This window comes from Chlamydotis macqueenii, chromosome 2 (genome assembly GCF_036417535.1).
Source record: "Chlamydotis macqueenii isolate bChlMac1 chromosome 2, bChlMac1.mat, whole genome shotgun sequence".
Lineage (NCBI taxonomy): Eukaryota > Metazoa > Chordata > Aves > Otidiformes > Otididae > Chlamydotis > Chlamydotis macqueenii.
In genome coordinates, this window is record NC_141557.1 from 158,291,508 (window position 1) to 158,308,743 (window position 17,236).

The 17,236-nt window shown below is 38.5% G+C and overlaps 1 protein-coding gene across 1 annotated transcript in view; it reads right to left on the bottom strand.

Annotated features, from left to right (window-relative positions):
• FAM135B (family with sequence similarity 135 member B) overlaps positions 1–17,236 on the bottom strand; it is a 194,181-nt gene that overhangs the window by 24,941 nt on the left and 152,004 nt on the right. The window contains exons 8-9 of the mRNA XM_086742651.1: positions 3,311–3,464; positions 572–621 (exon numbers count right to left, since the gene is read on the bottom strand). Of these exons, the coding sequence (XP_086598777.1) occupies positions 572–621; positions 3,311–3,464 (204 nt within the window). The remainder of the gene's footprint in view (positions 1–571; positions 622–3,310; positions 3,465–17,236) is intronic.

Below are 17,236 nucleotides of genomic sequence, written 5' to 3' on the forward strand. Positions count from 1 at the left end.
TGAGCAAATAAAATCTATGCAATCTCTGATTATAAAGCATTTTTCCTAGTGACGCTGATGTTGGCATTTTTCCTGGCACCCTTGATGACTTGTCTGGGTCTCACTTGAAAAAAAAAAAAACATGGTAGAAGCAAGTTCAAGAGAATAGTTCAGTCGCTTCTGTGTCAAAATCAATTTTTTCCTCCCATGAGCTTCCCTACACATTTAGGCATTTTTATTTGAAAAGATATGGTTGTACAACCTGCCAAAGGATCTTTTCTCCTGTCAGCATAAAAACTGTAATTGCAACCTACCCCCAAATCATTTTTTCTGCATACTCTGATACTCTGGGCTAGGCTCACTGAAGGATGTTAAAGCAATCCAGCTGGTGACTTGTTAAAAGTGACAGAAACATCTTGTAAGTGACTAATCAAAATTATGTGAAATTGTTGGTTGAAGAAAAACATTCAACAAACTTTCTGCTGGCACAAAAATTCCCCTTTTCCCCACTCTGATACGTGACTGGGCTCTCTCAATGCCCTTGAAAAATGGACTTGAAAAAAGTATGCACAGATGCTGTTGAAGAAAATACCTGCAGCTCCATACAAAGCTGTGATAACGTCTCTTCCACAGATAGCTCCTCTAGGGAAAGAACACAAAGAAAGAGATCAGGTTTGAGAACAGTAGATGTGAAATGTTAATGTTCTGCTGTTTATTCATGTGAGAAATAGATTATTTGATATTATTTTCCAATAGACAAGTTTCTGTGTGGATGTGGGCACTCCACAACCCATCTTGTACTGGTGCAGGTGCAGGTACATGTAACCTGTTCACGTAACCTGGAGACCCAAACCCATAGAAGTTCTGGAATGTTGTTGTCACAACACAGGCAACAGAATTTGGCTTTTTATTGTCTACCCTCTCTTTTGCTATAAGTTTGCTTATTAACCTTTGGTATTATGACCAACTCCTGAACAGAATGTGAAGTCTCACCTTTGCAAAGTCCGAGCAAATAATATGCAAGAAATGTTTCTCCTTACTGTGCTACACAGGACTGTGTAAGCAATACCAGATGTCTGACTAGTAAAAGACCAGGCATCTCTGTACTGTCTGGTAGAGTGTGAAGTACCTTTCCAATCCTACAGCAAGTACGAGTGCTTTGATGCAGCCCTGAGAGAATCCAGCACGGGGACACTCCACTTTAAATGCACCACAGATTATAAGGCAAAGGAGGACATAAATCAGCTCTCCAACTTTGGCAGCTTTGTTTTGCAATGTGGAACTTTCTAACAGTATCCATAAAGAAACAAACCAGAACAACCAACAGGCCAATCTGCTCCCTAGTCCACAAATGACTCTTCTTAAATAGTATTGAGAATGGGAAAAGACAGATTGAGACAGAAGGCACCTTGAAAAGACCCATCCTTAGCTGGTAAAATTTGGGATAAAATTATTCCCACTTTTAATGTCTAACCTAGGCTATTATTTTTTTAATGTACTACTCGGAGAGCTAGGAAAAAGAATTAGGAAAGCCTGCAAAGATTTATAGTCTGGGATTAATCTTAACTATCTTTAGAAATCTATGACGAGATTAATCTGACCAATACAGATCTTTATAACTGAGTGAGTCATCTACATTCTCCCCCTGGTCAGGGGAGAAAAATGAACAAATGCAAGGTGAAGTTCATGTCATCCCGAGGTAGAAGCACTACTTGTTGGTTAACATATTTTATTGTCCTAAATGGGCCTGTTTCTCCCTAATGATTGCAAGGAGACAGATATAAAAATTTGCTTCATATTCATCATACTGAGTGAATCTCACATCCCCATGATTTTGCTGAGTTTTGCAACAGGCACCAGATTAGCCTCAAAACCAAATTTTCAGTTATTTTCAAATTGTAAATGAAATGATGCAAATAACACTCTGCACAAGAGGCTAAAAAGGGTATTTGCATTTAGCAAATTTGCATGCGTTACAACAAGTACATTTGCAAATTAATTGCCTGCTTTAGTACCAGTAGTCATGTGAAAACCAAGCGAATTGTATTTAGTAAGCCAATACGTGCGTATCTGGGGTAGTTCTTGAGTTGTGGTCAACCAACCATACATAATCCTGCCATCTCCCAACCTATATGCCTGAGACACAAATCACCTGTTAATGTGCCTGACAACCAAGATGCCTGAAGCATGTGTTTTGTTGCACATTGGATTCTGTCTGAGAGCTCATAATTGCAAATAAAAATGCTGTACTTTTTTTTTTTTTTTGTCAGAGTTGGATTGAATAACACAGTATGTGCCCTTCCCACTCCATGAGTTTTAGGCTACCTTGAAGAGAAAAATATCAGGGAACAAGACATGAAGTAGAAAATGGGAGGTTTCAAGCCCATAAGTCTGTAAAGCATAAAGTATTACGTCTGATAGTTTGTGTATACAAGCACTATACAGTGAAATAGGAAAATGAGTTTTGCTCCCTTTTAAAATCTGCTGGCCAATGCAATCAGCTCTCATAAAATAATAATATCTCTGCAATGTAACAAAATGATAACTTCAAAGTCTACATACAGAAATACAGAGACACAAAAACACAGATATGAAATAATGAGCCACATTCCTTCGATTCAAAGAAACAGGTGGGAGAGCAGGAATTAGTCAGGGATGCGCCTCATTTTCACAGGAGCTCATGCTGTCATTACAAACATGACTAAACACAAATTACAGAACTCCATCTCACAAATCCAGCCAGCCAGCACATTGGACCCAACAGGCCCAACCAGCCAAAAAAAGCTTCTGCTAAAACAAAAAAAATTCTATTAAACAATTGAATTAGGAAGAAAAGCAGAATCATTTTAAAAAGCGAGTTGTAGTTATGTAATTGGCAGGGGAGAAATACATTGCAAATTGTAAATGAGAAAGCATGTTTCAAAAACACTGCTATCACCTTTCAGATTTTTATTTTCATTTTCAAAAAAAAATGTTTGCTCAAGAGGAAAAAAAAAAGGTAGAGTCTTCCCCAGATCCCATGGCAATTCCCAACTGGAAGTTCAAGTCTTCAAAAAGCAACTGAGACCAAAAATCACTGACAGGCAAGTATTTTGAGAAATTTATCAAAACATTTTACCCCTCCACAGGCCACCTTCAGTTCCTAGAAAAGGATTTACATAAGCTAAAAAGGCAGGCATGTTTAACAGTGTGCCAAAATAAACACTAATCAGAAAACAGATATAAAAATCCTCTAAAATCTATGAACAGACCAAGAATTTTGGTGCTAAAATGTGTACTGAAAAGGCAGAACTGTACAATATACAGTGATTTTAAATGTCTCTTCACTTACCCAACTTCAGCTGTGGTAAATCAGGAATCTCCTTCATTATAAGGGTGTAGTACATGTGAAGTCCTCTTTGAGCATTCAAGAGCAGAAGACAGAGGTCCTTATGCCATTTGTATGCGTGCTGCATGCAGTTTTCAGATGGGACATAAAAGCTGCCCTGTGTAAGAAAATTATCAAGAAAATAAAATACAGAGATTAAAATACATGGCCTCCACTTGTCTTAGAAGTTTCCACAGAAATCCAGTTGTGGGCAGCCTTTCATTTCTAATCAAGCAGTTAGCAACGAAGACATATTAAACATCTCTGCCTCCTAACCACGTAGCTAGCTAGATGTGTAACTATTATAGTATCTCATTCTACATGTACATTTTGCCCAAACCATACCAAAACTATTAGGTCTCAGCAACACTGTCATATGTATTAAAGACCCTCAGTCCAAACAGTCCAACAGAGAAGTGCGTCACTGTCCTTCACACATGTCCCACTTGTGGAGTCGATGTCTCCCCACAACGTAGATAGTGCTGTGCAAAAACACATCCTCTCTGCTACAGGAGAAGGTGTGGAAAGGACTATAAGGATGGCTGCATTCACTTTCCCTTTTCCTCATATCCTCTTATCCCCTTCTGCAAAGATTGTAGCTTGATGGTATCATGGTATGCTTTGTTATGAGTATGATGGAAAAAAACGCAGATGGCATTGCTATTCTATCAACTCATATGAGCCACTCTGTACTCCAGGATCAATGTCTGGGTTAGTATCTCTTTTGTGGGAAGAGATATAATTGGACAGATCACAGTATGATTAATAAAAAAAATTTCCTAAACAACACATTTACACTTGGAACATAAGCTGAGTTTGCACTAAGGCCCCATAAATCAGAAGTTTTCTCTTCTGTCAAAAAACACCGTTCATATAAATTACTCATATTTGAAATTTGCCCTGCACAGACTTAAAATAAAACTATTTATTGAACTGTGTTTTTAAGCCCAGGATTCCATGGAGAGTTGCAAGGAGTAGAAGGACAACTAGCAGTAACAGCTCATATTTCTGAAGTCTCCATCTGCATTTTACATTTTTTATCCAGCGATGCAGTAGAAAGGTAAGTGAGCACTTGCAGTCAATGATTATATCTGGTTATTCCCCCAAACAGGAGGAGGTCATCTGTATTGCAGGAGAAGAAAGGGTTATGAAAACAGAAAAGTGAGAAAGTCACCTAGGTGCTTTGTCTCTGAACTCTGTGAAGCATCAGGTAAACTGAGAATACATCTACATCTGCTTTTTACAGCATACAGGCTGCACAAAGGCACCAGGATAGGAGTGTCACTGCTGCACAGCTATGGAGAAACATGAACAATCTGCAATTTAGTCCACTACTGGTAGCTGATGGGGTAGGACTACAATTCCTACATGCCAATTAGATACTGATTGCCATGCATCTCCAGGAGCAACAGTGAAGAGTCACCAAGCACACCCCAGTGCATCTCCTTTGTTGTTGTCCCTTTGACTTTCCTAAAGCCTTTATTTCATGCCTCTTAGCTTGAGTTAGGATGTTTCCCTTAGCTTTCGCGTGCAAATCTTCAAGATAGTAACTAGCATTCTGTGGCAGACACAAAGGAGACTGCTCATCTTGACCCACAGAGAAATGGCTGATGATAGCTGACTGAGTCGATTGTTCTTGGATGATTTCAAAACCTCCGGCCTCAGCGTGAATCTATTTTGCTCTCACCATGAAATAGAGAAAAAGGAAGCATAAAGAAATGCTACTGGAAACAATACAAAATTGGAAGTGGATTGATATACAATGTCACAAAAAAATGTCGTCTTTTATAATCCATTGCTGATTTTTTTAGACAAAAATTATTCTGACATTTAAATGCTACACTGACAAGCAGAAGGAAAAATGTGAGATAATTACATAGTTCATATCAATACTATAACATGGTATTGCTGTGCAAGACTACACTTTAATAGGTCTATTTTCAGCCTTTCTTGGCATAGATTATTGTTTAAAACTAAAAATAAAAAGTAATAGGAAAATGCAGCTGCAAGTGGGCTCAAAAATGTGTGAAGTAAAGGTGTTGAAAATCTTGATTTTAAGCACTCTTATGGTGCTTTTTAAATTTTGACCTCAACTGAATTAATAAAAATTCTTAGAGACTAGAGAGTTCAACTTACTGAAGCACAGCATTTAGGAAAGTATCTTTTGCAAAGATTTACACAGTTGCAAAACATCGAATGAGGAAAGAATCATTATAAAAAAAAAACAACACAGTTCATTGAGTATTGTCAAGATTGTCAAATATCTTCATTAAAAGAAGGCAATAAGAAAATTCTGGGCTTGGAGAGAAGGACTCACACATGTAAACTTAGACACATATTTCTAAGCTATCAGGTCTGTTGAGAGACGGAGAAGTGATAAAGAAAAACACATGGCTGGGGAATTATTGTTTTCATCACAAAGCTGACATCTAAAATCAAGGAACTGAACTGTGGCCACTTCTTTCCATTAATTATGAAGGAAGCATAGGACAACTGACCACATGTTCTACACTATAGGCACATATAATCAGGAGCACTGAGTAAAACCACAACAGACAAGTCAAACTTCCTTTAGCATTGTTGTCCTTCAAAATGTAAGCCTCAAATTACTGTAAGATATGGATGATATACATGCGTGCACAGAGTGCTGGAAAGCTTGCTCCCAGATCTCCTTTCTCTTCCTGTCTCATCTCTCTAGGAGGAGTATCTGTGGCAAAGAAAGGTGCTGAGCTTTGAGAATACCATTGCATGGGAGGGACAGCACTGCACAGTTGCAATTTAAGGCAGTGCCAAAAAGGCACAGTCCAGGCCATGCCATGCGTGAGTAAGAAGCCATATCATTAAGCTAAAGGATTTTGATGAATCTCTACTAAATGGCAACTGACTTTGAAACCCTGCTGTTTAATAGGAACATCCATCATAATATGAAAAATCATCTTGTCAAGGTGGAAAGTGAGCATGATAGAAAAAAAAAAGACACCAAGCTCCAAATTTCTGGTCCTTCAGTGACTTAAAGACATTACTGCTCTCACAGGACTCTTTCTTCTGAAAGTTGTCACACATACAGGAGGCAGGACAGGACATAACAGCAATTATTAAACCCACCTCAGGGACAGTTTAAGCTAATGTGAACTAAGGTCTGTGCATCCTCAACTGCAGGGACCCCAGCAGGGCAGGCATCTGCCAGATGATGCCATTATAAACTGCTGCAGCTAAATCAGCTTATCCGTCATTGTTCAGTAAGCTGAGAAATGTCAGGAAATATCTTCCTTTGGGATGACCTGAAGATTGTAAACCTTCCACATCTGTTATTTTAATTGCATCTTCCGTGCGTTTATTTCAGTGGTCTCTTATTTCCTAGGTTATAGCCTGAAACAGAGATTCAGTCTACCACACTAAGAAATCATGTTCAGTAACAAACATGGTACATACTATTTGAAGGGAAAACTACTGTAAAACTAGCAGTCATATAAAAGAGTGGCTGTGACCCATTAAACACCTACAAAGTGCTTGGCTCACTGGGTTTCTTGAATCAGGAGAACAGACATCTTATATTCCAAAGAGTTTGCTTCTGGTTAAATTAAAACTCCTATTAAAACAAAAGTTCATATGAAAGCTGACAATCCCAGCTTGCTCAAAGAATGATGGCTCCCTGGGCTTGTAATACCCATTGTAAAAGTACATATTAGTTTTGTTTGTAAAGAATCTCATGACCTTTTGAGTCAATTTATTTGGTCTACTCTTATTTTAATCTCATTAGTTTGTAGGTAGACAGATTTTTCTATACTAGTTGTAAAATGCACCTGCACTGATTTTGTTTTCCAAGATTGTGCTGGTTTTGGCTGGGACAGAGTTAATTTTCTTCATAGCAGCTAGTATGGGGCTACGTTTTGGATTTGTGCTGGAAACAGTGTTGATAACACAGGGATGTTCCAGTTATTGCTGAGCAGTGCCGACACAGATTCAAGGCCTTTTCTGCTTCTCACACCACTCCACTAGCAAGTAGGCTGGGGGTACACAAGAAGTTGGGAGGGGACACAGCAGGGACAGTTGACCCCAACTCACCAAAGTTCTGAGCATTAGACATCACGCTCAGTATATAAAGATGGGGGATGAAGGAAAGGGGGAACTTTGAGAGTTACGGTGTTTGTCTTCCCAAGTTACCCTTGGCGCTCTGCTTCCCTGGAGATGGCTGAACACCTGCCTGCCAATAGGAAGTAGTGAATGAATTCCTTGTTCTGCTTTGCTTGTGTGCACGGCTTTTGCTTTACCTATTAAACTGTCTTTATCTCAACCCAGGAATTTTCTCACTTTTACCCTTCCGATTCTCTCCCTCTTCCCTCTAAGGGGGAGTGAGCAAGGGACTGTGTGGTCCTTAGTTGCTGGCTGGGGTTAAACCACAATAAAAACCCTCTCTGTCTGTAACAATGGACTGTATCTCTGGCTTTTGGCCTTTTCTACTTATGATAATTTTGGGACCAAATGAATGCCTGACAAACCTTCACCTCAAGACTCACCACCTGAAATACTGTGATAGCAATGATGGATGACAACAGAGAAGCTAATAGTAGTGACACCAGATAAAAGTATAAATTCCATTGCGTCAACATAATCAGAGACAAAAGAAATAAAAAAAAAAAAACAAGACATGATGGAAAAAGATAATTGCAGATTCTGCAAAGATTTGCTTTAATAATTGTTTTTTCTTTTTTTCCTATGATGTTTGAAAGAACATCAGCTTTATTGATACTAGATGGAAAAAAGAACAAAAGTTGTCCCATCAGCTGCCAAACAAACTTATTTTCCAGCACCTATCTGATGAACTCAGCAAAGAGATTCCTTTTAGTGTTGAACAAGTTACCAATAGAGAGGTAGGTGTATTACCAGGACTGAAGTAGTCCTGTGATTGTTAGATGTGAAAAGTTGGAGATCAGGAGGTTTATAAGGGTCTACCTTTTCTAATTTCCTATAGAAAATATTATTTTGTTGTGATCCCCAAACTAGAAGTGAGACATGAAACTGAATATAATGTACACAAACTAGAATCATGGAATCATAGAATCATTAAGGTTGGAAAAAAACCCTTAAGATCAAGTTCAACAGTTAAACTAACACTGCCAAGTCCACCACTAAACCATGTCCCTAAGTGCCACCTCTGCATGTCTTTTAAATACCTCCAGGGATGGTCACTCAACCATCAGCCTGCTCCTGAACAGGGCAGCCTGTTCCAATGCTTGATAACCCCCTCAGTGAAGAAGTATTTCCTAATATCCAATCAAAACTTCTCCTGGCACAACTTGAGGCCATTTCCTTTCATCCCATCACTTGTTACCTAAGAGATGAGACTAACATCCACCTTGCTACAATGTCCTTTTAGGTAGTTGCAGAAAGCAATCAGGTCTCCCCTCAACCTCCTTTTCTCTAGACTAAACAACCTCAGTTCCCTCAGCCGTTCCTCATAAGATGTGTTCTTTAGAACCTTCACAAGCTTCATTGCCCTTCTTTGGACATGCTCCAGCACCTCAACATCATTCTTATGGTGCAGGGCCAAAAACTGAACACAGCATTCGAGATGCTGCCTCACCAGTGCTGAGTACAGAGGGACGATCACTTCCCCAGTTCTGCTGGCCACAATATTTCTAACACAAGCCAGGATGCCATTGGACTTCTCAGCCACCTACGCACACTACTGGCTCATATTCAGCCAGCTATCAACCAACGCCTCCAGGTCCTTTTCCACCAGGCATCTTTCCAGACACTCTTCCCCAGGCCTGTAGCATTGCATGGGGTTGTTGTGACTCAAGTGCAGGAGCTGGCACTTGGCCTTGTTGAACCTCGGATACTTGGCCTCAGCCCATTGATCCAGTCTGTCCAGATCCCTCTGAAGAGCCTTTCTACCCTCAAGCAGATCAACACTCGTGTCCAACTTGGTGTTGTCTGCAAAATTAGTGTGCACTCAATCCCCTCAATTGATAAAGATATAAAACAGAACTGGCCCCACTACTGAGCCCCAGGGAGCACTACTTGTGACCGGCTGCCAACTGGATGTAACTCCATTCACCACAACTCTTTGGACAGTTTTTTACCCAGCAAAGAGTATGTCCATCCAAGCCATAAGCAGCCAGTTTCTCCACGAGAGTGCAGTGGTAAACTACGTCAAAGACTTTACTAAAGCTTTTGCTCGTCCACTAAGAATATCACCTTGTTATAGAGGGAGATAAGGTTAGTGAAACAGGACCTGCCTTTTGTAAACCCATGCTGACCGGGCCTGATCACCTGGTTGTCCTGTATGTGCCATGTGATGGCACTCAAGATGAGCTGCTCCGTATCCCTCCCTGGCACCGAGGTCAGACTGACAGGCCTATAGTTTCCTGGATCCTCCTTCTGGCCCTTCTTGTAGATGAGTATCACATTTGCTACTCTCCAGTCAACTGGGACCTCCTCAGTTAGTCAGGACTGCTGGTAAATGATTGAGACTGTCTTGGTGAGCACTTCCACCAGCTCCCTCAGTACCCTTGGGTGGATTCCATCTGGCCCCATGGACTTGTGTTTGTCTAAGTGGTGTAGCAGGTCACTAACCCTTTCCTCGTGGATTATGGTAGCTTCATTCTGCTCCCCATCTCAGTCTTCCAGCTCAAGGGGCTTGGTAGTCAGAGAACAACTGGTCTTATCATTAAATACATAGGGACAGCCTGCTCCTGCGTCCTTACCATTTCCTTCTTGAAGAATGTCCAGCCTTCCTGGACTCCTTTGCCTTTCAGGACTGCCTCCCAAGGGATCTGTCAACCAGGCTCCTAAACATGACAAATTCTGCCCTCCAGAAGTTCAAGGTGGCAGTTCTGCTAACCACCCTCCTTACTTCTCCAAGAACTGAAAACAATATTGTTTTACGATTGCTGTGCTCAAGACGTTCAAATTATCTCTACTTCCTTCCCCCTCCCGAGTGGCAGAGAAGGAAGAGGGAATAGGGGTTGCGGTCAGTTCATCACATGTTCCTCCTCAGGAGTAGAACGACTCACTTTCCTCCCCTGCTCCTGCTCCAGTATGAGGTCTCTCCCATGGGAGAAACTAATTTTCTAAGTGTCAGGTGAGCACATACGTGTACACATTAACTCAAAAAGGATCCATCACTTAAAGTATTTTTGCAGGATGTAATGTAGAATCATGTACATATAGTCTTAATTTCTCCATTTCTCAGTTTACTGAGCAGTGATGACACAAAGAAAAACCTAGGCAAGTGCCAGATAAAAACAACTGTCTGGTGTTTTGGAGATATAAAAGCTTCAGTTCAATTTGATCATGTTCTGCAAAGCTAGATCCCAATATTGGACTGTCACTACCCCTTGTCTATCTGTCCTCTACGATGTTCTTATAGATTTACCCAACCAAGCAAAATAGCTTACAAAATCAACATCTCCAAACAAACTAAGCATTCTTGACAATATCCCTGCTGAATACATTTAAATAAATCAGCCTTTTAAATGAATAGGTGTCCTGTGTAATGGTCTTTTTAGTAAACAGATTTCTCCTATAATTAGAGCGTATTACTTTGTAAATGTATTTTTCCTGTGTAACAAGAGAACGGAAAATTACTCAAGAAAAGTAAACACTGTAATTAAATAAGGTTCATGCTAATTCATTATTCAAATGCAGAGAACAATTTGTGAATATCCACTTCCAGTGTACTAAGTCCATCTAATATCAAAAGGCACCAATTGGATTTTACGCTTTGTAATAAACAGTAAGTTGCTCGTATTTGTTTTGTATTAAAGTAATTTCACAAGCTATGTTAACTTGTGCAATACTCAACAATAGCACTAATAGTCGGTAAATTAGACTCTTTACATTTAAGCTAATTTGAAACTGCATGTCACAATTCACATTCAAATTCAAATTGCTCGTCAAGAATTTTAAGATACTAAAAAGCCATTCCAGAATAAATGGACAAGTTTTGCCATCTCCAGCACTATTTCATTAGCAGGCAGAACTAGCCTACCTTGCCTATGTCTGGTGAATATTTAGAGAACTGCTTGAAACATAGGAAAAAATCTCAGCATCCAAAGATAAATGCAGTTTCTGAGAGCACAGTGTCTGCCTATTCATCTGCATGCCCATATTGGTCACCTAACATATAAATTTTATTCCAGCTTCAAATCCACTGAGCAGGGAGATTCTTAATCTCTACTTTCGAGATTGTTTTCTAAGATAGGAGATTTCCTGTTATTTCGTGGTTGGAAATAAAATTACAGTTATGGTTTGAGCTGATACATTAGTGTTTACACCTCATTATCATTTTTTGAAAACAACAACAAAAAAAGACAATTAAATGATAACAATTTCTGGTAATTAGGTATATGACTGAAGCATATGGGCAGAAGAATACTGTTTCACATGTGTAGGAACACATGTGACAAAGAGAGATATTTCTATTTTATAATTTAAAAAATAAAAGGCAGAACAGGAAGGAAACCTGGAGTTACACCATGCAGCTTATGTTATGCCAGTTGTCTTATGCTTGTTAATTATTTCACAAACATTTATATCTGCAAGGTCCTTGGATTTTTTAACAAAAAAATCCAACCACTAACCAACCAAACTAAAGCCCCCTAATTTATTGGGATATTTGCATCAGGTAACACCTGTATGGGAACTCAGTTTCCTGAGCAGGACAGTTTGTTGCTGTCCAGAGGATGATGCAAGACTCCATTGCAAGAGTCCTTATGGTGATCTTCAGCTGGATCAGGTGAGACTCCTCCAACTGTTATTCTGCTGAATTCCAACACCCAGCCGGACTATGGTCCTGTCTGACCACTCCAGCACAAGCATCATCCATTGCTATTGAGTATCTTAAAGTACATACAAAACACCTCATTAATATCTCAACTGTTCTAGAAAGACTGTTCTAGAAAGACCTCTGCAGGAATATTACCTATTGACCATCCACAGGCATCTTATCTGTGTTCAGTTTGGTCAGTTCTGCATCAAGGACCTCCCTGCAGAATCTCTGGGACAGCTATATTGACCACCCAGGATGTTTGTCACTACACCAAAGCACACAAGTTGGACTGATCAGCTTTTTTAGGAGCTGCTTGGAGGAATCTCTGGGTCTGATCAAAATTACCACCCAGAAAGATTCTACAGTAATGAGTTAATGCTGATTCTAATTGTTGCCACCTTCTTTCAGGTTGATCCATTATCTCATCCATATAGGCGACAAACTGAGGGGTTCCTGGACCACCAGTGACTTAACGCCTGGTGCCCTGAGTGTCCATACAGGCACAATCCTGATACCCTACTATTCTGTAACTATAAAATGAACTTGAACTTCATATTTATAACATTCTTATGACTTAAATTCATAGCTCTTGCCACCGATGATAAAATGCTTTCTTTTACAGAAGCTGACAAATGCTTTCAGAAGCATAATTTCAAAAAAATTCATATTACTTACACTGCAGTTAAGACAGAGACTCTGATGAAAATAGAAAGTCTGCTAGACTAGCCCTCCACAGAGACAGAAAGCAAACACAGATTTACTAAATGGCTAAAACTCTTTTAGTTTTTCATTGCTCCTGACCTTCATTTCTCTCCCTCCTTATACTCTGCTTTTTATCTCTTGCTGAGAAACCAATAATAAACCCACAGATGTTCCCTTTTCATGTGAAGTGACACACATGGTTATGCATGTTGAGGGAGATACAATATATCCCTGTTAATCAAATCAGTGTTGTGAATGTAAAATGTAAAATCTACAGCTTGAGCAGAGGGCACCGGTGGTGGGAGGAGGGCAAGTTCTTAACCCATTTACTGAAACCGATTGCATGTTAGAAATTGTTTTTGTTTTAAAGAGGTTATCATGTCGTATGTTGAACTGAATGCTGAAAGAAGACCAAAGAGGCAAAGAATGTCATCTTCTAAGCCCCAAAGATATCTTCTTTCATGACAGAAATAATATGAAATCCAAAAAAAAAAAAAAAGAACCTTGATGATTTAAAATGAAGTACTTTTCAATTAGAATGTTTCATGAGAAAAAAAAGTGTAAAAATACTGCATCTTGGTTGACTAAGGATATTTTTATAAATGTATATGGTCTATATATATAAAACTTTATATGTATACACACATGTGTGTATATATGTAAATTTACATTTCCATTCAGCTACGGAAAAAAAAAAAAAACCAAAAAAAACCCCAAACAAATCAAAACAACTTCCGCTCATTAATTCACTCATCAATAGAAAATAACTTCTAGATCCCTGTGCCAGACAGTAAAAAATTATTGGCCATACCAAGGTTCAAAGACATGAAAGACCACAGTGGCTAAATTGTGGATGCCATTCTGTGGTGACATACTGTTTCTTCTTAGCCTGGTTTCCTCAGCAAACACTGCACATTTAATCATGATGCTGGTGTATGTATCACTCTGACAATGCTCGTAGCATTTTTTCTAAATGGTGGCTGAATTTAACCTTCTTTGAGAGATAGGAAAAAGTCCTGGGGACATTCAGTACCTAAAGGTCTGGTGAAAATTTTCAGCCAAGAAATAAAATGGACTTTAAATATTTGTCTAACAGAAAGACTGTAGACTATACATAACAGGCATGTGCACAAACCTTAATCCTATCTGGTGGAAAAAAAATACACCTCTGTGTTCTCCATCTGTCAGCAGCAGATCTGCGAACACAGAATTTTTTGAGGGATGGTTGACAACCACATAAGCCAGCTCCTATTAAAACTCATTCCTCTAATATCCACTAGCAGGAAGACAATATGCTTATGGAAATAACAGTCATAGAAAATTGGGAAAATTAAGTGTCTTCCAATCAAACAAAGTGAGACCTAGAACCAAACATGTAAGATAAACAGATTTATTGGATTAGGATGCACTTGAATGTGCATACTCTATCAACTTAATAAATTGCCTTGCTAATATTGATTTACTAGTCTGCTATATGATATGATGGTCCATTACCCAAAGCTCTAAAATAGACAAAAAATAAAACCACTACATTATATTTACTTTTGATTTATATGACACTAGTAACACTAATCAAAAAAGTGTCAATAAAGGACAATACTTAGAAAGGCAGTGACAACTTATGGAACTATTTATGCTTTGGCTCTTACTAAATGTGTTATGTAAGAAAACATAGGCTAGTATTCTATAAATACAAAATACAATTTGACATTTATATTAACTCTTAAAGTTAGAATTACTTTGTCAAAACCATGGGGATGATAATGCAGAAGAAAAAGAAATCTATGAGATTGGAGTCAGATTCAGTGATAATTTACACTTTGTACAAAATTATAAGGAAGAAAGTATTTTAGTCAAGACCTTTGAAAACCAGACACCATCGGGCTTAAAAAAGAGCCATCCTCTGAACAGGTAGAAGAGAATTATCCTGGTTAGCTCCAATGGTTGTGTCTCTGGGTTTAAATAGTATAAGCTACTTTTCAAAATGCTTTTAGGAAAAAGCCTAGTAAAACAGTGGCAAAGTTCCAAATGTCTCATATTGACATTCTCAGAACACATTATTTTTAATTTTAATTTGAAATAAAACTTCTTTTTTTTTTTTTCATTTTCTTTTTCATCCAGATCATGTTCAGATAGCAATATATGATGCCATTTACAGGTCCAAGCCAAATCAAAAAGTTGTCTTTCTTGCACAGGTGTTTTGGTTTGTTGTGGCTTTTTTTCCAGATTTTTCTTTTAGAGTAGATTTCACAATTTTTAAATTTAAATTTAATAGAAATGAAGCCAAATTCTGAAATCTCCTCAGCTTATCTAAAATCTCTTTCCCGTATCACTTTGAAAACTGAATCTAGTGTTTGGAGATCATGTTACATCCTAATGTATCATCACAAGTGTCTACAATCATGTAAAAGAGATCATGTTACATCCTAATGTATCATCACAAGTGTCTACAATCATGTAAAAGGACACGTAGTGTATTCTGGAGAAGTCTTTAAACTGTTCTGCTGCTGATGAGTAAGAAGGGAAAAAATTACATTTCCTCCACCTGATCTCTAGGGTTATACATCACCACAGGGAAAATTAAAGCCATAAAAAACATTTCTTTAGTAGTAAATTAAGCACCAGGGAAGATGTCTCATGAAAGTTAGAGCAGGTGTCTGACAGGAGGCATACTTCTTCCAAGATGAGTACTGAATCATCTGGCACAAGAAAAGTCATATGTTTTCCTTTCCCTCTGTTGGATATATGTATGGCAATGACACATATTAGTCCATATCTTCATCTTTGTATTAAGTCTGTGTAGGGAACATTCAGAAAGCTCACTGAAGTATCCTTTGCCTAAGAGATGGTACAACAACACTGAGTAATTATTTTATGGGAAAAAACAGTAGTTGATTTTCAAACTGTTGGAAAATATTTTTTTATGCAAAAAAGGTGCCAGCTTAGATGTGTATATATAAAGAGACAGATGTGTAAATATATAGAATCATAGAATCATAGAATGGTTTGGGTGGGAAGGGACCTTCAAAGGCCATCTAGTCCAACCCTGCTGCAAGAAGCAGGGACATTTCCAACCAGATCAGGTTGCTCAGAGCCCCGTCAACCTGGCCTTGAATGTTTCCAAGGATGGGGCTTCCACCACCTCTCTGGGCAACTTGTTCCAGTGTTCTACCACCCTCATTGAAAAAAAAATTTTCCTAATATCTACTCTAAATCTACTTCCCTCTATTTTGATACCATCTAAATATATATATATATATATATAAACTTGATCTTTATATGTAATTTTATATTTAATATTTACAAATACACACACACACACATCTAGTGTAAATTCTGACCTCCTAAATGAAATAACACAGTGGAGACATCAAAAAGGGCTATAGTACATTGTCCTTTCTGATTAAAGAGAGTCCATGCTGTTTACTCATAGATAAGAAAAGCAAATCCCCTCCTGTTGCTGTGATCAAACAAGGACCCCTGAGCTGAAGAACTGCTGTGTTATCACACATGACTGCAGGCAGCAGGCATAAAACCAGTCAAGTTTCCAAAAGACACTTGTTAACATTTTTTTTGTCTCTCCTACCTGTTTGTAGACACTCACACATACAGAAGGAGACACTGATCAGTGGCGTAACAAATTATGCCATTAGAATTGGCATTTAGGACAGCGGAAAGTACCAAAAATGGTTTGATTTGACTTTTACACGTAGCAACAGGGAAGGATACGTTCAGCCGCTGCTGCAGCTGGAGTGTGGGTGGTTTTATGCTACGTAATCCTGCAGGTTAGCAGCTGGCAGAGGAATTTTTCTCTTTGCATCAATGCTATCTATGTCCTGCTCGATACTAAATACACGAATAAATAAATAAAGTAGTGCATCCCAGGATTTTCTAGCATCCTGATTGTTTTTTTTTTTAATGCAATTAATTACATACACGGCAATGATCAAAACTCTAACATATATCCCAGATTGTTCACATAGGAATGGTGAGATCTGTTGCTAGCAAAACTTTTATATTTAGACTGTGAACTTGTCCAGCTCAGCTTATCACCCTGAACTCCCTTCATAGCACATAGAGAAACAGGCATTTTTTGAGAATAGTTCACCTCCTCTATTTCAAATGTTGATGTTGCAATGCATTATTCCCTAGAAATGCTTCTTACTTTCTATAGACTGTGTATGAAGGAAAATTAAACTGGAAGCTCGGATGCAGGCAATTCAGAAATGTGCAGAGAATTTCCACCCCACCACTTACTAAAAAAGAATGAAAGTAATTCATGCAGTTTGTAACTATCCTTTCCTAGTGAACTGTGACATTTTAGGGCTTAGAGGTAACAGAGCTTCTAATTTAATTTACTTTTTAAATTCTCCAGCTTTTGGACCAAGAATCAGGATTTAATTGAGGGGTTA